Source organism: Terrapene carolina, unplaced genomic scaffold, assembly GCF_002925995.2.
Source record: "Terrapene carolina triunguis isolate 2854851 unplaced genomic scaffold, T_m_triunguis-2.0 Scaffold238, whole genome shotgun sequence".
NCBI lineage: Eukaryota > Metazoa > Chordata > Testudines > Emydidae > Terrapene > Terrapene triunguis.
Window position 1 is genome coordinate 10,858,502 of NW_020664589.1, and position 21,561 is coordinate 10,880,062.

The 21,561-nt window shown below is 45.3% G+C and overlaps 1 protein-coding gene across 1 annotated transcript in view; it reads right to left on the bottom strand.

The window, feature by feature from the left end:
- Positions 1–21,561, bottom strand: part of VAV2 (vav guanine nucleotide exchange factor 2) — a 305,827-nt gene that overhangs the window by 228,166 nt on the left and 56,100 nt on the right. The window contains exon 2 of the mRNA XM_026657295.2: positions 16,907–17,023. Within this exon, the coding sequence (XP_026513080.1) occupies positions 16,907–17,023 (117 nt within the window). The remainder of the gene's footprint in view (positions 1–16,906; positions 17,024–21,561) is intronic.

The following is a 21,561-nucleotide window of genomic DNA, read 5'->3' on the forward strand; positions in this document are numbered from 1 at the left end:
TCTCCACCAGCAGCATGTGCCTATCCACACCTTTCAGAGACACACTTCTAATTATTGCTTAAATTCTTTATGAAAATGTTTCTTCTCCTCATCACTGTTGCTCCAATCTGTTCTCACAAAAAGAGGTCATAAAACACTGACATCCACGCTCTGCGCTCCAAGGTAAAAATGTCTATGTTCACATAATCACTTTTCATCTTTTTTCTAGTGGGCATGATTGTTTTTTTATTACTACTTTACATTAAAATGTACTTTACAGTACAAATCCGGCTTCTGAAATGATGCCCCCGGAGTAGAATTGAAGTTTGAAGCTCAAGATAAGTAGATAACGTACAATGGTTATTCCTATGTTCAGAGTCTGGGATTCAACCAGCTCAGTTCACATCTTCAGTGTACTGCGACCTCAGGTCCGTTTCTGCAGCACAGAGGTCCTTTTGATAAAGCCCCGCGCACATCAGAAATCGTGCTATTTCTGTATGAGAGATTCAATTTTTTTGTACAATCTTTGGGGCCCAATGACTTGGAAGACTGAATTTCTCCTTCTCGTCAGACAGTGATTCCATCACATCAAATTCAGATGCGCCCTACAGGCCGAACAGAGCAACGTTCCTGCTTTCAACCATGCTTGGCCTTTGCTCAGGAAGCAGAACTTTCACAACGGTGTTCTGGCATCATCATCGCTCGTTTTGTCTTCTGCATGCACACACAGAAATAGCAGTACCACCACAGCAGGGCTTCCCTTAAAATTACATTCCAGGTTTGCACTTAAATCTTGCCTGGATGCCCAGTTCCTTTCACTCACTCATGCACATTCACACCAATCTGACTGCCATTAGCAATGGTTTGTGTCAGCATTGCAGTTTTGGGCCTCTCTCAGCCCTGGTCTACACTGAGCACCGGGGGGGGGGGGGGGGGGGAAATCAATCTAAGTTACGCAACTTCCGCTACGTGAATAACGTAGCCGAAGTCGACATACTTAGATCGACTTACCGTGGTGTCTTCACCACAGTGAGTCAACTGCTGCCGCTCCCCCGTCAACTCGCGGCGGTGGAGTACAAAAACAGGGACAATTTGGAAATTACTCTCCTAGTTCTAACAGAGTCATACGATTGGTAAAAATGTAATCTGAGTTCTACTGCACACATTTCAAAAAGCAGCCTTCACTGCAACTTCAGGGCTTGATCTTTGCATGAATATGCCCCTACTCCGCTGCTGTCAATGGGACTATGCGCTCTTAGGAGAGGAACAATGGTCCAGTGATTAGAGCATTAGCCTGGGCCACAGGAGACCCAGGCTCTATTTCTGCTCTGCCACAAATATCCTGACACACCTTTGGCAAGCCACTCTGTGCCTCAGTTCCCCATCTGTAAATGGCGGTCAGAACATGGCCTACCTCCCAGGTGTGTGCGGAGGATTAAAGACTGAGTGCTCAAGTACTATGGTAAAGGAGAATAGGGCCATATAAGCACCTTACATAGAAATTGACAGTCTGCAAGACCAAACGCTTTTTTTGGGTTAACCATCTTTCAAACAAACCATGTTCCAAAACCAATGTATTGCGTTAAATGTGATCCGATTCACAGCAGCAGAGGACAAGAAAAATTAAGAATAGGCATGGAAGATGCAGCAAGGCACTTAAGCATATGCTTAACTTTAAATACAAGAGCAGCCCCAACGGATGTTAATGAGACTACTCACATGCTTACAGGGAGGCACATGCTTAACTACCTTGCTGAACTAGGTTATCTGGGGGCAGTTGATGAGGAAGAGAGATGGTAGGAGGCTCTCCCAGGAGCTGCAGAGGAGAAGACACTCATCAATAAGTAGCACTGGGTAAAGGGAATGAGAGGAGGCCGTTACCAACATAAGCAAAGGTAGTGCCACCCAAAAAATCCCCAAAGCACACCCAATCCCAGGGCTCAGTTTTGTACAGTTATTTACAACCTATTTGCACCTTGCTGCTGTACTCTGAAGTAATCTCCACCTTTACTAAACTTAAGCAACAAAGCTGCGAAATCCTCACCGTCTGTTAGCCAAAAGATAAATCTCGGACAATACTAAACCAACCATCTCTCTAAGCCATGTCTTATTATTCGAAATGTCTGCAAAATATTTAGCGACTGCAGGCTGGCTCCAAAGTTCTCCAAAATTACTAATGACGGGACTGGGATGGGAGGCCAAGAAAAGTGCTGCTAAGTGGCATGTGCCCAGGTCGTTTAGTTTTACCAGCGGTTCGTTAATGTTGCTCTCTTACTACAGTGATGGCCTTTTAATACGTGATTAGTGGGAAGTGAATGCTGTTGAAGATAAGAATGTCTCACTTACATACACACCATTAAGACTGAAAGCTTAAATGAACTAGCTATAGAATCAACATCTGAGGCTCATTAGATCAATCAGAAAAATGCCGAGAATGAGTCAGAGCTGTCAGTTGACTGCAGGTAGAGAGCACTGATCTGCAGGGCATGGTTTTCACTGCAGCTGAGTTGTTCTTCCTCCCGCTCCATGCTTTCAGCCAGTCACAGAAAAAGGATACAAGCCAACAAAATAAAAAGGGTTCGTGTAAATAAAAAACCCTAAACCTAACATGTAGGACGCTCCAGTGGGAAACGGTCTCCATTCAACAGAACGTTCTGCTTAGTGGCTCTTGCTAATGCAGACAATTTTCTGTTGGGTCAGTCATTCCAGCCTCACTTTATATGGCATAGTCTAGAGCAGGGGTCGGCAACGTTTGCGCGGCTCGCCAGGGCCGGGCTAGTTTATTTACCTGCTGACGCAGCAGGTTCGGCCGATCGCGGCCCCCACTGTCTGCGGTTCGCCGTCCCAGGCCAATGGGGGCGGCAGGAAGCCGCGGCCAGCACATCCCTCGCCCACACCGCTTCCCGCCGCCCCCATTGGCCCGGGACGGCGAACCGCGGCCAGTGGGGGCCGCGATCGGCCGAACCTGCCGCGTCAGCAGGTAAATAAACTGGCCCGGCCCGCCAGGGTGCTTACCCTGGCGAGCCGCGTGCCAAACATTGCCGACCCCTGGTCTAGAGAGTGGTTTTGAAAAGCCATTGGAACATGATTACACCCCACCCAGACTGGGGATTTCATTTTAGTTAAAATGAAACAAATGAACATCGACATGCCAGAATATTTTATTTTGGGTATCCTACTGGAGTGCCTCATGGACGTTGTAGTTCAGTTGCCTTGTGTTTCCATTCTCCCTCCATGGTTGGGCACCCTCACCAGACTAGTACTTCCATGATGCACCATGGCCAAGGACTCCCATGATGCACTGCCTCCTATCTCCAACAGGAGATCCAGTGGTGCATCATGGAAGACGTAGAAGAGAATGGGAGCATGAGGCACGCAAAAAAACCAAAAACAAAACAACAAATCCCTGAGGCACCTCAGCTGCATCTCTAAATTGAAATATTTCTGGTCTTAGCCAAAATATTTTGGTATTCACATTTTTGCTGAGAAAAAAAAAAATCTAAATTTTCTATGCAAAATGGACAAAAACTTTTTTATTCTCATCAAAAGTTTCCACAAAACATTTTCTAACCTGCTCTAATAATAAACTGATTTTTGCAGATCAACAAGTATTGGGTGGAATTCTCATCAGAGATGGAAAACGACCCCTGGAGTTAGGTAACTGACCTTTGACTGACACAGTCTTTTATTAAAAATGTGTTACACCGATACAAATTTACTCCCACGTGAATCTGTGCAGAAGTAAATTAATTGCCTCTATTGTATACTAGGAACTTGGGACAATCCTTAGCACCAGGTTTTATGGTTCCAGAGATATTTTAGCCTAGTGACAGGTTTTAAACAAACAGAAGAGCTCTATCTGGCTCCCCAGTTGGTGTCTTGCTATTAAAGGCATGATGGTGAATGGTGATCTCCTCTCTTTAGGCCACGGTGAACCAGGGTTTAATTCCAGTTCCTCAGGCCCCCTCCACTGCACAAGTGCTTGGGGAAGAGCTGCCTGGGAGAAAGAAAGGGGATAACTGCAGAATCAGGGTCCTAAACTTTGACCCCAACATTACAAGGACTTCAGCATCTGAGTGTCGTGTCTCATGTCAATAATCCCATTTACGTCAATTGGGCTATTCACAGGAGTCACCCTGCACATGTGGTTAAGTGTTTGCAGAATCGGGGCCTTGGAATTCAACACACTCAACTGCTTAAAGGTATCAGAAACTTTGGGCACCTTTCATTACTTATACAGCTCGTGATCTACATCGCTCGGTGTCACTGTCACTAAAAGTGTTGCTGTAAGATCTCACCCTCTAGGGCCTGGTCTACACTACGACTTTAATTCGGATTTAGCTGCGTTAATCCGAATTAACCCTTCACCCGTCCACACTACAGAGCCAGTTAATTCGAATTAAAGGGCACTTAAAATCGATTTCTGTACTCCACCTCGACGAGAGTAGCGCCAAAATCGATTTTGTTAATTCGAATTAGGGTTAGTGTGGCCGCACACCACCGAATTAATGTGGTTAAATTAATGGGGTAGTGTGGCCGCACACCACCGAATTAATGTGGTTAAAAACCGAATTAATGTGCTTAGTGTGGCTGCGCACAATCGAATTTATACAACCTGTTTCCCAAATTCGAATGATCTAAATTCGGATTAATCCCGTAGTGTAGACATACCCTAGGAATAACTCAGACCGCAGGTTTAACCTGAATGCCTATGGCATACAAGCTTGTGCCTATGGGCCCTAAAAAAAAAAAAAATCATTTGCACGTTAATGCAAAACAGTTCTAACAAGACCATATGCAGCTTTTGTAGTTGTAGGTAGCAGGTCACCCCCCCCCAGCATGGAAAATGTAACAGGGCTCTATCCGCTTGAATGTTTTTGAAAGCAACTAATTTCAAAAATTCCAGTTACTGATAAAAGTTCCCTTTAAATAGTATTTCCTGAGATACCTTCCTTCCCCCCGCCCCCCATGAAGGCTATACACCAAGTGCGGTCAGATGCTCAAAGTAAACACTGAAAACACGGAGAGAAATGCACTTTGCCTGCTAACGTCTTCCAGTTGTGGTAATCTAAGGTCTGACTTGTAACTGTAGATGGTACAAAGATTTCAACCACAGCTGTGATTTTCAAGTTCACGGTGTCACTAAGTCTTTTAAACCTGGCAAGACATAGTAAAAGCTGTTCAGGGAGAACGACCTCTAAGGGTTTAAATAATATCAGTCATTTCTCTAACAATGGGCAAAAAACATTGAGCTGTAGGAAACAGGCTGACTTTTGGCGAGAGCGACTTCAGTAAATGTTTTACCATTCCCAGCTATACACAAAAAAGCGTGAGCCCCGTTTCCATGGGTTTGTATAAAATTACTGAGAGCAGGGGTCAGAAAGCTCACAAGAGTAACAGAAAAGCAACTTATACATGCTCAGAAAAACCTAGATATACCCTGATCAGCATCTTTGATTACATTCATGTTAAATATTCCAAAGGTTACTTAAGGCCTACCAGCAGAAATTCTCCTAACCAGACGACGGGAGCTGGGAAGGGTCTTGTGTATACTTGTTTGATCTGAAACATAATATCCCGTAATGGGACCCTTTGGAAAATCCCAGGGAAAGCAGCCAAGAAAAGAAAAGAAAAACTTCCCAGAACCAATATTTCTGGCTCTTTCAGTTTCACTGGAAAGCTGCAGGGCTACGAACAGTCCAGATTTGTAAGGGGGGAGGAGAGAAGAAACAAGAAAAAGGCACAGGGTAGATTCACAGAACCTAAAAGCTTCTGTGGGTTGATTATTTATTGGAGCCCCATCAATTCCCTCAATACTTCGCAAGCAGAAGAAGTGGCCCCTACCCAAAGGAGCTTACAATACAATGGCCTTATTCTGCAATTCTTACTCACGTTGGACACGACTTGCATAGACAGCCCCACTGACATCAAAAGGGCAGTTTGAGTGAATGAGTACAACGCTACTCAGCAAGTAAAATTCACGCCCGTGCAGAGCCGAAGAGGTGCCCAGGCTTCCTACACAGGAGTGAGTTTCACCCCGGGTCAGGAAGGATTGCAGAACTGGGCCCGTGTGTCTGTATCGGACACACACCAGTCTAAAAATCACAGCCTGTATTCTTTGTGGGATCCTCTTTGAAAGGGCTTTGTGGATAAGGAGGGATTTGAGCTAAGAGCGGGAAGTGGTTTGGCACACCGAGTACGGAGAGACCGTTCCAAAACCTAAGTGCAATGGCAGAAGGAGACACGCTCAAACTTTTATCAGCTCACATCACAGAGTTGAGTCACAGAAGAGCAAAGGCCTGCATCCATGTCACAAACTCCTCATTTCCCCAGAGTGCTCTGCCCAGCCTGACCTTAGAACACATCTGGAGCCCACTGGAAAAAGATAGGTGGTGGGATCTGGGGTGTCTTACTTGCACCATGGCAAGAAATGACAAGCAAGAGCAAAGCATTTCGTTTCACAGGAGCTCACTGCAGCCTCTGGGTGAAGAGGAAGGATCCTTCTTCCTCTTAAATGGTAGCACTAAAGACCTATTAAATATTGAGCAGGATTCGCCGGTTGTAAATGGATCCTTTCCTCTCGTGGCATCAGCGGAGATGCACATCTGCTGCTGGGAGTTCCAGCGGCTTTATATTGAGCAGCAGTCCCTCAACACACCCCTTCCCTTCCCTCCCCCCGCTGTCAAGCTGAACAAGAGCAGCAAGCGCTAAGAATGCCACAGTCAAGGGCCACCCAAGGATGTTGTATTACATGTTTCCCATCAACCAGATTCCGATTCACTCACTGCACATCCCGAGCTGCCAGATTTCAAAAGGAAGCGTGGTTCTTCAGCTGTAATCAATACAGGGCTAACTGTGGCCAAGAGGATGGGAGGGGACATTGCTTGGTGTGGCCCAGCTCACAGCGTGGGCACTCAGCATGGGGCTCGTGCTATTTGGGCTGGCAGGGTTCGGCTGTATCATCACAAGAGGGTTTGCATTAAAGATCCAGTGGGAAATTGCATCAAACTGTAAGGCATGGGATTATTACTGGCCTCTACAGATAGCTACGTGTCTGCCTCTCAAATACCGTACACACTGTGCCGCTAAAATCCCCTGTAAGTTAACTATGGCAACAGAGGACGCCTGGGGGCTCCCAGACACACACTAACTTCTGCCACCTTGCTGCAGTGCAGTTTTACTGGCATAGCTTTAAAAGGAGGGTTTGAGGGTACAGCATGAAAAAAGGTTCAAAGGAGCCCTCTTTTAGAGAGTGCCCATTTTCCAATGAAAGTTCTTTTGTGTGCAGTAGGACATGAACCATTCTTAGAGCCCTGGATCAAAACATATTTTACCATCCAAAGAGGCACTGCTGCCTCATGGTTAGAGCAAAGGATCAGAAATAAGAACACTTGTATCCTGTTGCCAACTCGCCCACGTTTCCGGTAGTGTCAAAGTCACCCTGCCTGTGCCTCAGTTTCCCCACTTGAAAATGTGGGGTAACCTACTTTGTGAGCGTATCTTTACAAGGCACCTCTCCTTGTGGTGACCTTGGATGAAAAGACACTAACAGGCTTGTCCACAATGTGCGCCAGACAGATGCAAACTGTAGAGCACAACACTTTAAAGGCGCTCTAACTGCCCCGGGCGGGCAGACCCCACTGCTGCGCTCTAAAAGGTACCTACTGCGCATTTGAAACAGTACTACATCAACGCACTACGAACCTTTTAGAGCGTGTCAGTGTGGGATCTGCACAGGGCAACTAGAGTGAAACACTTTTGAATGCTTGATCATTCACACTGCTCCGGGGTGCACTGCTGCACCACATAGACAAGCCCTAAGTGTTATTTTTGATCTAGGAACCTCACTCCTTTGCCAAATGTTGGTTTAATAAATGTCCATTTAACTTTATGATCTACCGAATTCCATGTAGTTAGGTTCTTTATGCCTAAAACTTTATTCCAGGATCAGTTATTTATTGGACAAAGGAGGGTTTTTATTCTTGAAGTCATGACATATTGGAGAGCTCTGAAATTCACAGGACAGAGATTCAGCTCATTTAACATGATTATTGTGCAATTAAATACTTGCTTCATAGGAGGTTTCACTCTATGTAGCATACCCCTCCAGATGGCCATATAGCAATTTCATAGGTATATCGCTGCATCAGGCTTTCAATGGTTATTAATTACTAGCACTAGCACGTCGGAAAATGCCACTCTTTCTTGAAACTCTTTCGCAGGTTGATTTCAATGAAACTTCATTCGGAACAAAGCAAAACAAAGCACTTCCATTTTTCATTTTTAAACCATTGTTTTGATTCCCCCCGCCCATTGATTTATCAACACAAAAACATTCCCAATCAATCCAAAAAGAAAATTGGTTGGAAATTTCATTTCATGGGGGAAAAAATCTGTATTTTAATTCCAATTCAGAAAAAAAAAATTCGGAAATATCAAAATTGCCTACGGAATGGAAATTTAGAGTTACGACCAAATTTGAGGCCCCATTCTGGTTGGTGCTGTACAAACGCAGAGTAAGGGACAGTACCCTGCCCTGAAGAGCTTAAAAAGTAGAAGATCTTCATCCAGCTACTGGTTCTGGACGGGTAAAACCCTGTCTCAGTATCAGAGCCTAAATGCGGACTTTGCTTTAGGCACATGGCATCAGTCATCACTATCAATTAAAGGCTAAACATAATAATGTTTAAACAAATCCCAACTGTCTGCAATACCCTGCATAACAGAAAGCACTGTCTGGTATATGCTTGAGCAGCCACAGAAATCTGAAATTCATTTGTCTTGTGTTTTAAGGAAGTACAGTAGCAAGGCTTCCTGTACATACTTTTAGTATTTTAGCTGAAAACATCTGTTCGACACACTGCACCTGCTGAGTGCTGTTTTAAAATTTTGGAGCACCTCTCCCCCAAATAAATTACAACTAAACACTTTGCAACATTTGGTAAGAGGAAAGGATAAGACGTTTATCTAGTAACAGAGTCAAGGTGGGTTCCCCCCAGGAGCGGCGCCAGGGTTTTTGGCGCCCTAGGCGGGGGTCCTTCCGTGCTCCCGGTTGTCTGCGGCAATTCTGTGGCGGGGGGGGTCCTTCCGCGCTCCCGGTCTTCGGGGCACTTCGGCGGCGGGTCCCGGAGCGAGTGAAGGACCCACCGCAGAATTGCCGCCGAAGACCCAGAGCGCGGAAGGACCCCCCCCGCCGCCGAATTGCAGCCAACGGCAGCAAAATGCCACCCCCCCAAATCCTGGTGCCCTAGGCAACCGCCTAGGTCGCTTAAATGGAAGCCCCGGCCCTGGTTCCCCTCCCCCCCTTTTTCCCATTTATCGTAGCAGCTTCTTAGTTCTAAACTAGATTAAGTTTTTATGATCACAGGATTAAAACACAATATGAAGCTTGATATTACTTTACCTCCTGCCAAAAAGCCCTTGCTTTAAAGAATTTTTACTTACACACGCACACACACACACACACACACACACACACACACACACACTCTCCATTTTTACTGTTCATCCTGGTATCTAGAGCCCCAGGCCTCTTAATGGTTCCACTGCAGTTTTAAAATTTTCGGCCAAATGTTCTAGGACTGGATTCCAGCTGAGCTACAAATCAGCTCGCTCTAAAACAGACCAGGATGTCTATCTGCGAATCTGCAGTTTTTAAGAAGCTAGTATGCTACGGCAGTCTGTAATCTCAGCACGTTCATTTCAAAAACAGACATGGTTGGCGCTAGGTGTCTTGATGGGTTCGTGCAGATATCTTTCATCTCTATAAGTAAAGATCTGCCAATATTCTTCTCTCACACACACCCTCTCTCTGCAGGCTAGTTACACTACCGCTGTTTTGGGGATTAAAGAAATACACACGCCCTTTTTTGGAGAATTCTTCTCACCTCCCAACCCACCCACCCACCACAACGTTTGACAAGTTGTACAGCAAGTAGAACCAGTTTTATCTCTGATTCTGTCTCTTTTTGGATACACATCCAACTACCATGCAATGGTCACCTGACTAGTCAGTGCAGGGACTTATAAGAAGGAAAAATCTGTTCTGTAGGGCATTCAACGGGAGGATTTGTAAATAAACAGGACACATGCCACAGAGGATGAACCCCCGGTGTTAAGATCAGATGTTGGTCCACAGCAGTTGGTTACATTCAGCTCTGCTAATGGCCCTCCCTCTCCCCCACCCCCTAACCCCTACAAGTGCTATTGCAAAGAGCTAACTGGAGAGCGACCACTCTAAAGAAAAACACATTGCTTTTAATTCTTTCTTGGCTGCAATAAGCCAGCAAAACAAACAAAGGATGGGAAAAGCAGAGCTGTTTGCACTGCCAGCAGCTTGGCTGTGGGTGGAAGGGTGGGCGTTTAGCTGTCTTTGTTTATCATGGCACCGGAACACATCCATTTACCCAGAGCCTTGTAATTTTCAATTACCTATATTATATCATAGAATTCTCTCTCCCTCCCCCTTAGAGCACACTGCACATGTTATAAATAAGTGCCTGATTTTGAAGGCCCACACTAAAATATTGCCATAGGGGTATTAAAATAAAATAAAATAAAATAAAGGAGGAGATGGTTATTTTACGGGACATTTTTTCAAAAAATGATTAAGAAATTAGCAAGGCTAGTGCCAATTCTTTCCAATGGGAATGTGTCTTCCTAAATCCCTTGAATGATTCTGGGGGGGAGGGGAATCTTTCTAATGCCCAAAACCAAGAAGAATTAAAGTTGTATCGACTCTAGCAATATTTCACACCACAATTGCTTGGAAAAAACTAGGAGCACATTGAAGATGTTGCTGAGCCCCCACAGCTCCCATTGAAGTCAGCGGGTGATGCCAGTGTTCTGGACCTCTGATGATCGGGTCCTGTCTAGGAATGATGTTTTCATTAAAAACAAAAAAGAGGAGAGTAAATTTTACAGTGTCAGACATCTTGGTTTCTGCAGAGCTGGGGTATCTACGCATGCGCATTGGTGCATTCTTTGACTTCCCAGGCTATGGTGCAAATACTCATCTCGCTGAAGTTTTCATAAAGGTTCCTATTATTGTGGAATCCAAACAGCATTTTGAGATCACAAAATGCTGCTTCAGCCAACGAGGACTGAGGAAAGATTAGGAGAGTAGAGCCACCGCCAACACAGGAGAATCCAGAAATCGGTTGCGGGTCCGTCTGCAGAGCTCCTGAATCAGTTGCATCCTGGCTGTCACCGGTCCCAGTGAAACCAATGAGAGCTGTGGGTGCCCGGCACCTCTGAAAACAAGGAGGTGGGACGGAGGAAAGGGGAAGTCACAGACATGGAACCGCCATGGCATCAGGTTCAGAAAGATTGGGTCTGGCTTTGGACCGTCTAGACCTATTCAAGAATATTACACCAGGCCATCCTGCAACCTCTTGGGAGAAAAGGTATTTCTTTACATGAAAAATGATCGCAAATTTTTAAGTACGTGCTGTAAATATTTGTACACTAAGTTTTCATCTGACCGTATAATAAGCGCTTCCCACATCCCTATCAGCCTAGTATATTTCCCTCTCCCAGAAGGCTCCCCTACTCTCTCCTCACCGCTTCCCTCCTTCAAACTGATAGTGCTGCAACCTCTCATGCATGCTACATTCACACACACATACCACTGTCCCCCGCCACACGCTCCTCCTTCCCCAGGCACCAGACACGAAAAACAAACCACGGGTGTGCAACTCCCTGAGCCAGGTCAGTGAGACAGTTGCAGCAAGTGAAGATTAATTGATCAGATCAAAGATGGGCCTGAAAAACTCTTGCATCCAAACACTCCCCAAAGATTTGGAAGAGTTAAAACCCACATCCAAGTTCTGTGGCTGAGGCCCATCTGTGTGAGCCAGGGATGTGCAAAGTTAAACCAACTTTAATGGTTTGAGTCTCAGTACCAGAAGCAACACGCCCACTGAAACAACTGGTTTATCTCAGATGCTAGAAGAGTCAACATCCCTCTGTATTTCAGGTGACTTATGACTAGGCTTCCCCTTTTGATTTTTATAGCAGCATCACTGCACGCCTACAGTTCAGATCGTGAGAGACCCAGGACTCGTAAAAAGGTTCTTTGAAACATTCCATCAAGTTCAGCAGAAAGTCAGGGCAGTTAAACAAGCCTGGGAGTACAGAAGAGAGAAGGGGGAGGTTAATAAATCGCACACTCCACAGGTTTATGGATAGTGAATTATCTCTCTACAAAAAAGAAACCTTAAGTGTATTACTGCAAGTTATTGAAAGTGAGTAACTCCCTTTCATGAACCTCGCTGCCTCCATGCTGACTCAGAGTGATGAAGCGTTTAATCCATATTTATGTACATCTGATCTCATTACATCTGGTGCCAACAAATTGAAGAGCTATGCAAGAGCTAAGCTTTATGTTATTGCGGTCATTAAATTAAACGCACATATGTACAGTGCAAAAATCACAGAAATACTTGGGCATTTTTTTTGTTCCCTTTGCTATTACAGACAGGATTCTTCAAAGGACTGAACGGTCCCATTGCCGTCAGTGGATGTTACAGGTGCTCAGTACCTCTCAGGAGGAACTCCGTGCGTTGCAGGATCCGACCCTAAACTGAAGGCAATGGTGCGTTTCTTCCTCGGAATCCCACACCCACGGCTGCTGCAGTGGAGTCACACACGTGGGCTGAGCTTTTCAAAGGGGACTATTGATTTGGCAGCCCCAACTTGAGAGACCTTGAAGAGGCCTCATTGTACAGAAGGTGCTGAGCCCCGGCCCTCAGAAAACCAGGCCTTTTTAAAGGCATCTCAAGTCAGACACCCAGAAATTGAAACGCCCAAAACCGTCGTCACTTTTGGAAATCTCAGCCAGGATCCGGGCACGTCACTGTCACAATATTATTGCTTAACAGCAGGGTCTAAACACGGGGGGGGGAAAGCACTGGAAGCAATCAGACCCCCTGATCTAAAGCAATTCTTTTTGGTAATTATGAGATATGGCAAGAAAAGCTACGCAACACCCAAGAAAAATACACATCTGTTTGCCTAGGCCCTGCGTTCCAGCCTCCCCCGATGACAGCAACAGAACTTTTCACTTCTACGGCTATTTCTGCCTCAGGATCCCAACCCCTTTACCAACATCAATCCAACTTCAGCAACCTGGGAGACAAGCCACTAAAACGAGCAGAGAAGTGACTCGCCCAAGGTCCAACTGCAAATGAACGGCAGAGACGAGACCAGAACTCCTGACTGGCAACGTTTCGCTTTTAACCACCAGACTATGCTGTGTCTTCGCCATTGCGAGTCAGCCTGTAATGGAAGATCCGTCTGTCAGATTCTCCAAGCCAATGCCCACATCCTCCATAAAAAAAAAGGAGTATTTCAGTTACTGAGACAGGACTTTTATTTCTTCAGCAATGAAACAACAGGGCAACTATTTTCAGTTCTCCGAAGTCCGGAGCCTGGTAAAAGAGGGGGACAGATCTCGGACCCTTCAGGCTGCCCAGACAGATGGAAAGCTGGCCTAACTGGGCAGCTAGGAAACCCCATGCACTATGGAGGTAGCATAATATATAATATATGGAGCTATACCGATCTCATAGAACTGGAAGGGACCCCGAAAGGTCATCGAGTCCAGCCCCCTGCCTTCACTAGCAGGACCAATTACTGATTTTTTTGCCCCAGGTCCTTAAGTGGCCCCCTCAAGGATTGAACTCACAACCCTGGGTTTAGCAGGCCAACGCTCAAACCACTGAGCTATCCCTCCCCCCATAAAGCCAGAGATACTGGACAGAGGAAAAATCCTGTAGGAGGCCATTCTAGCCAGTGCAATTAAAGCAGCTCCGAGACGGCTTTAATTCTTGCCAGGGAACGAACGAGCCCTCGGGGTTATAGTGGTAGAGACAGGGGTGGAGCACAACCACATACCTCCCCTCATGCACTGAGCTCAGACACACCCAAGCATCTGGCCCTAAGAGTTAGTGACAATGTAAATCTAAGGTAATAATACACAGTAGGGGCGTCCCTCAGGCGCAGAATAGGAGTCAACAGGAAAATACAGCAGTAACCCAGCAGATGTAAAATCGGCGGTAGCTCCACTGAAGTCTGTACTGCTTTAGACCAGCTGAGGATCCGGCTCACTATATCTAAAGGAGCAAAGCATCAGCTTTGGGAATGTAGCCTGTTGTTGGGGGGAAGGAGGGAAGAATTTGAGGGTTTTTTTTAGCATTTTTCTTATTGTAAAGAACCTAGATGTCCATCGGAAACCTCCTGCACATACTAAATGGTAATGCCCCTTTATTTACAGGCAGCCTATGAAGGTCAACAAGTAAATACAGAATAACTACATGCCCCTGCCTTTTTACTTGATAATTACCTTTCAGCAAGTCCAAAAGTTATTAGTAATCATTACCTAACTGGCCTTCTAGTCTGGAGTACAGAAATAGCTATAAGTGATATCTGAAAATGGAAACACCCAGCACCGTTACTCTGTGCTTACCATATAATTAAACGGTCAACCATTACTCTGCATTGTATATAAGAGGCTCTTACATGGCATAAGTGTCCTGTAACTGAAAAGTGTTATTGATCTAAGTAATGAATGGGCTCCACGAAGAATTGTGCGTGTCTGAAGTCTGCATTTGGCCAGTGGGGATCTAATTTAAAGACTCCTTTGCGCTCTCAGGAGTTATACAATTTGTGATTCAAAATGGAAAGTAATTTTTTATGACTCTCCCATGTTATTTAACCTCTGATTTGCTTTCAGCAGAGGCAGAATTATGTTCTAGAGACCAGTCACAGCTAGATTGTAAGTGAAAAGGAGTGGGAAGATGTTCAGCTGGTATGGTCTCAAAGGGTAAAAAACCCAGCTCCAATTAATAATTTTGCTGAGCCATTTGGTACCATAAACTGCAACAAAATGTGAAAGCAAACTAGCATTCTATACAACAGTTCTCTCCCCAGCCCAGCTTCTGTGCATCTGTAGTCTCAAAACTTGAACGAGAGTCCCCTTGCGGTTCATAAATCATGAACTCATAAAACAAACTCCTTCAATTGCAAGTTCCAGATAATAGTCCCCAAAATAAATTAGGCAATAAATATAATCTAATCTTTCCCATCAGCCAGTGGAAAGCTACTCTTCAGCTAATCAGAAAAGTGGATGCCTTCACATAGCATATGCCTTGTAGCTCAGGAGACAAAGTAATGCATAGCTCCTAAAAGAACGGAGTGACTTATTAACACCAATATTGCCCAAAGAATAGAATATACTGCCTTGTGTGTGAAGGCTTCCCTAGACCCTATATCTATCAAAGTAACATTACAGTGCTAATGCCACTGAATTCTAGTAAAAGGGATATCAGACAGACACTCGTGTCAAAACCATTCAGAAGCTCCCTTCCACCTGGGCTTCATCCAGAATTCAGTGCTGCCATTAAACACAGAAAAAGGAAATGTTCCCTTTGCTCTCATCTATGTGACACACAACACAAATAAAACAAAATTATTGTCTGGGGGCTGGTGGTCAGAAAAGTCTCTGGGTACATTTTTCAAAAGCACCTAAGGGTGCTAGCCCAAGCCTGAAATCTACTCACCATCGTGGAAACAAACTGGTCTCTATATATTTGGTTATTATATCGTAAGTGCACCTAGAGGCCTCAATTGAAATTGGGATCCCACTGCTCTCAGTACTGTTTGTACACCTATCAAGAGATAGAAGCAATTGCAAATCTCAGGAGACAAAACAGACAAAAGGGAAGGGAAACAGAGATATGACGTAGCTTGTCCAAGGTGAGCCACCAGGCCAGTGGCAGAATCTGAAGCAGAACCCAGGTCTTCTGAGTCCCAGATCTCTGCCAGATCCACTAGACCCACTGCCTCCAATAACATCATCTCAGTAAATAATTGTACATTTTTTTTTATGAGCAACCATTACAATATTTTGTTCCCCAAAAAGAAAATCTGTCGTGTGCCTGGGAGATTTCACTCATCAGTTTACTTGGTCTAGGTGAACAGGCAAGAAGAATTTTGAAAGGCTGCTCAAGCTCCTGTAGAATTGGATCTTTGAGCTGAATTGTCAATTGCTCCCTGCATACACCTGCCTGACATGTGCCTGTTGTGCCACGCCCCTCAGTGGGTCATCAGCAGTACAGACTGAACCAGTATGGGGACCTGTGGGTTCGGTTGTGAGCTGGATGAAACCTTGCTATGGGTTGAGTTAAAACCTTGTTGAACTGATGTGTGTACGAATCCTCCATTTAAGACAGGTGTAAGAAACAGTTAAGGGGCAACACCTAAAACACAGCCTAGCAGAGTCTGTCCAGAAACTAGCCCCATGGGGACAGAAGGGTCGACTGGGTATTGTGACCAAGTCGGTGTGGGTCTGTCAGAGAACACATGGAAAGAAACAGAATAGACAAGATTGGGGGGGGGGGGGGGCAAGAAAACCAAGCAATAACCTGTGAGTGCAGTGTGACTCTGGGGCTTGCAGGGCTTTAAGCTAAGAAACGGCTCCTTTTTGTTCTTGTTTCCTTCTGCATTCAGAGACACAGTACGTTCCTGGTCAATAAACAAGGCTGCAAGAAATACCTGGCTAGGACCAATTTTTACTCCCAGCTGGAAAACCCACAGAGCCCTGGACTATGACTAGCCACTGAGGTGAGAGAAGGAGCAACAGTTCTAAAGCACGAGCCTCTACACAGCCTGAGCTAAGAGAGCCACCTCTGCTAGTCAAGGATGTAGCACGCTCATCGATTGATCACAGGACCCAGCCACCACCAGGGGCGGGGAAGACAGAGTGCCACACAAACGGGTGTGGGTTACACGAGCTATGCAGAATCAAGCTGGTGGCAGGATCAGCCCGGCATTGGGCAGGACATTTCAAAAACAGTCTAGGCTTCCAGCAGCAGTAAAAGCGCTTTCAAACCCTTTTTTCAAACACAGATTAGGAGTTAGCTTTTACCTTTCCAAAATCCCGCACGTCGAAGAGGTCAAAGGGGTCAAACAGCTCGCTGTTCCTTAACCCAAATTTGTCATGACAGACTTTTAAGAATGTTCGAATGTTCTTCAAACAGAGAAACTGCAAAGAGAAAAAAAGAGACATGGCGATAATTCTGTAAGAGTAATTTACTGTAGACATGAATCAAAATTCACATGCAACAGGAAGTGAAGAAGAATATGGGAACTGCCTGGTGAGAAGATGCATTCGTTTACTGAGCGTTCTAGTACAAACAGGTTCCCCACTGCTCCATTATGGAGTGTGTGCTCTCAATAATAGACCATCAACAGAGGCCCTTTTGGAAACCAAAACTTGAAGTTCAAGGCCTGGTCTACACTAACCCCCCAATTCGAACTAAGGTACGCAACTTCAGCTAGGTGAATAACGGAGCTGAAGTCGACGTACCTTAGTTCGAACTTACCGCGGTCCAGACGCGGCAGGCAGGCTCCCCCGTCGACTCCGCGTACTCCTCGTGCCGAGCAGGATTACCGGAGTCGACGGCGAGCGCTTCTGGGTTCGATTTATCGCGTCCAGACAAGACGCGATAAATCGAACCCAGAAGTTCGATTGCCTGCCGCCGAACCAGCGCGTAAGTATAGACAAGCCCCAAGTGTGTGTTCACAAGGCATAGGGTCTAAACAACTTAAGAGCAGGATGTTTCCTTTTCAAGCTCTAAGTCGAGCACAAGTTAAGCTAAAAATTATATAAAAATGTATTACTGAGTTTGCAACTAATGACAATTTGAATCTATTCCATGGCTCCCCATGCAAGGCTCAGACATTGCACTGAATACAAGTGTACACACACACACACACACACACACACACACACCATATATTTACAAAAATAAAAAGTACAAGTGACATGGAAAAAGGAGCAAGGACAGAAAAAATAATTTTTTTTCACCCTCTCAGGTCAGAAACTATCGGCAGCTGATCCAAACAGTACTTTACTTCCCCCCTCCAACTTCCTCCGACGCGCTGACGCGTCAGCTAATTGACATGCTAGAAAACAGAACCCCCAGCACATTCACAGATGATAGCTGCCATTCTTGTGATCCAACCTGAAATGAAGTTGGTGGACCAAATCAGTGGCAGGTCACTAAGCAGAGAGCCTTAGGGTACAACACACAAAAAACACAGATAAATAGCAAGTCTCTCACAGTGAAGATTGTTTTCACAGCGTTTTGGTCATCGTTAATTTTAGCCCAGCTGAATTCTCATCCCATTTGTGACCACCGTAAAATACTTAAGGTTGTTCAGCCACTAGTCATATGGCTCAATCGGCTGAGTAATCCAATGCCTCTTAAAAAAAAGATGCCATCTTTGACAATAGCAATAATGGATTGTTGCACTGTGACCATGTGTGCGTGACCTTCATGGGTCTTGTAATCTGGGAACACAGAGGGCTCTTTCTACACTAATGTATGGCAACAAGAAAGGAAGGGATCAGAGAAGGAAGGTGTTGCTTCAGTTGTTTGGCTCTTACCCAGGTTATTAATTAGAGCGGACTGAATGACTGTGCAGCAAATAACTTATTTAATTAATTTCACCTTTTTTCTGTTGGCAAGTTTTCCATGCAAAATTCTCCAGTGTACTCATTATGCAAAGTTCTCCACGGATTTCTTCAATTGCTTGCTCATCGACAAATGGTTCACAAATATTCTTAATTCTCACATTGTTACATAAATCAACCAATCAAGGAACGGAAACAATGTCATGTGACTACTCAGGGCAAGTTTCAAATTGCATATTTGGTTGCAACAGCCCCACAGTTTGTGTTGGGTCAGTAACATTGTAGTCACATGGTACTGTTAATGGTCCCCAACTGGCCAATTTAGCATGGTAGAAATTGCTACTTGCAAACTTTACAAATATGCAATTTAAAACCTACTAAAAGTTTTGCAAAGAATCAAACCATAACCTTCTTGGCCAACCCATATCTCCACAAAGAAAACAGCATGAAGTGTGCCTATAAATATTATTGCATTTGGGGTTATATTTAAGGGGTCAGGCACAGGGTTGCCAGGTATCCTGGACGCTCCGGTCAGCACTGCTGACCGGGCCGTTAGAAGTCTGGTTGGTGGTGCAGCTGGACAAGGCAGGCTTCCTGCCTGCCATGGCTCCATGTGGCTCCCGGAAGCAGTGGCATGTCCCCCCTCCGGCTCCTACACATAGGGGCAGCCGGAGTCTCCGCGCTGCCCCCGCCACAAGTGCCAGCTATGCAGCTCCCATTGGCCGGGAATGGCAGCCAATGGGAGCAGCAGGGACGGCGCCTGCAAACAGAGCAGTGCACAGAGCCACCTGGACACACCTCCGCATAGGAGCCAGAGCAGGGATGTGCTGCTGCTTCCGGGAGCTGCTTGAGGTAAGCACCACCCAGAGCCTGCACCCCTGACTCCCCCCCGCACCCCAACCCCCTGCCCCAGCCCTGATCCTCCTCCTGCCCTCCGAACCCCTTAGTTCCAGCCCGAAGCCCCCTCCTACACCCCAAATCCCTCATCCCTGGCCCCACACCAGAGCCCACACCCCCAGCCAGAGCTCTCACTCCCCCACTCTTCACCCCAACCCAGTGAAAATGAGCGAGCGAGTAAGGGTGAGGGTGGAGCCTCAGAAGAGGGGCAGGGCAGGGGTGTTTGGTTTTGTGGGAGTAGAAAGTTGGCAACCCTAGTCAGGCAGTGGGTTAGAAAGACCACTTCATTAATGAGAAACTAATTTAAACTAGGCAAACAGGGAGATTGTGTCGGTCCACCCACACAGCTCCAACAGTAGGCAATAAAACTCAACCAATAAAAAACACAGGCTAGAAGCATTACATCATCAGAATCATTATAAACTCAGAACATTCTCATTAGTTGAATAGACCCGGGGGCAGAATGATAGTGTGAGTGATTGAAAAGACAAAATTAACACTCTGACTAGACTCTACAGAATTGTCTTACAACATACATACGGCTGGATGGGTGGGTATGCGAATGCATAGGCTTCATACTACATCTCAGTCTTCCAGGCCTCTACAGGAGCTTTCAGCTATGCAAACTAATTTGTTTATAGAAGGGGTCTGTTTTTTTGTTAACGTCTCATTCATCTCAAATTTCCACTAAGTATTTACTTTAAATCCTTTTAAGCTTCCAATTTGAAAAGTTAATGACCCAGGTTTTAACCATAATTACAGATGATGAAAAGCGAGCTTCCTTTCATAATCCTGAATGCAAAAAAAAACTGCCTTCCCCTTTTGCAGTATTCATAGCATCCGCCTCACCCCGTCGTCCCAAGGCACAGGCAGAAATAAGGGTTGGAATCTACGGACAAGAATGACTGTCTCTCGCAGCAGTGGATTCAAAACTCTCTCCTGGCAGTCAGAGGACTTAAAACCTGAACCCCCAAGATCTGTGCTGTAGAATTTCAGTTCAAATTCTTTGAAGAACTCAACTTCACAGCATCCGAGTTCAGAAAGATCAAGGAGCAAGCACAGCATCAAAGCAAACTAGAAGACTTCTGCTGACAGTATTTTCACTGGTGAGCGGGCATGAGCCATAACAAAATTTTAAGATTAGTTCTATCCAACCTATCTAATCTCAGCTCACTGGAGATGAGCAAAGAGCAAAAATAATAATAATAAAAAAAAAATACATCAAACAAGAGCTACCTGCTGCCGTCATCGTGCATCTTATTCAAATTTGGAAACTATACCAGTGGCTCCACTACAATTGCTAAATTAGTGCAAAAAAACTCCCTCTGCGTTTGTATCACAGCCTCTTCTACTGCTCCAGGTAACCTCTGCGGAATACATCAAAAACCACAGCGAATATGCAATCAGACAGTTGCCGAGTTCACACAGATGACAAGAGCCCAGGAAGAATCCAACCAACCATTTAAAGAGCCTCTGAAAAGGCTGATGGAAAAAGGAAAGCTTTCTACCAATACACTTAGACGGCCTTCATCATGTTAGCATCCAAGCACGATACAGTCAATGAATTTATCTTCACCACAGCACTGTGCGGTAGGAAATAAGAATTGTCCCCATTTTACAGATAGGGAATCGGAGACAGAGCAATGTTAAACAATTTGCCCACACAGAAGTATGCCACAGAGCTGGGAACTTAGCCCAGGTCCTGAGTATCAGTCGAGAGTCTTAACACAAAACCTGCCTTCATCTCTACAACTCTGACGCCTGTATTAAAGAGAGCCAATTAACTGCTTCTAATCCTGCTACAGTACAAACATTGCCTTGTGATCCCCACCTGTATAATACTTACACTCATCCACTTCACATGGACATTGAGGCGTTTTAAAAATGTTTCTGAAAGATTGTTAAATCTTTGGTTTAGATGGTGCTGTAGAAGTTCCACATGTTAATTAGCTACAACTGGCTGAGTACACGCTGTCATGGGGTGAGTGCAATGGCTAGCAGCATGCAGTTCACATCAAAATCCATGTAAGGGCCTAGTTCAGCAGAGTACTTTAGCCCACGCCTAACTTAACATCAGTGGGACTACTCACAAGCTTAGAGCTGTGCATGTGATTAGGTATGTTACTCAACTGGAGCCTTGAGGTCCTTCTACCCAGGGCCGGCTCTGGCTTTTTTGCCGCCCCAAGCAAAAAAAAAAGGGCAGGGGG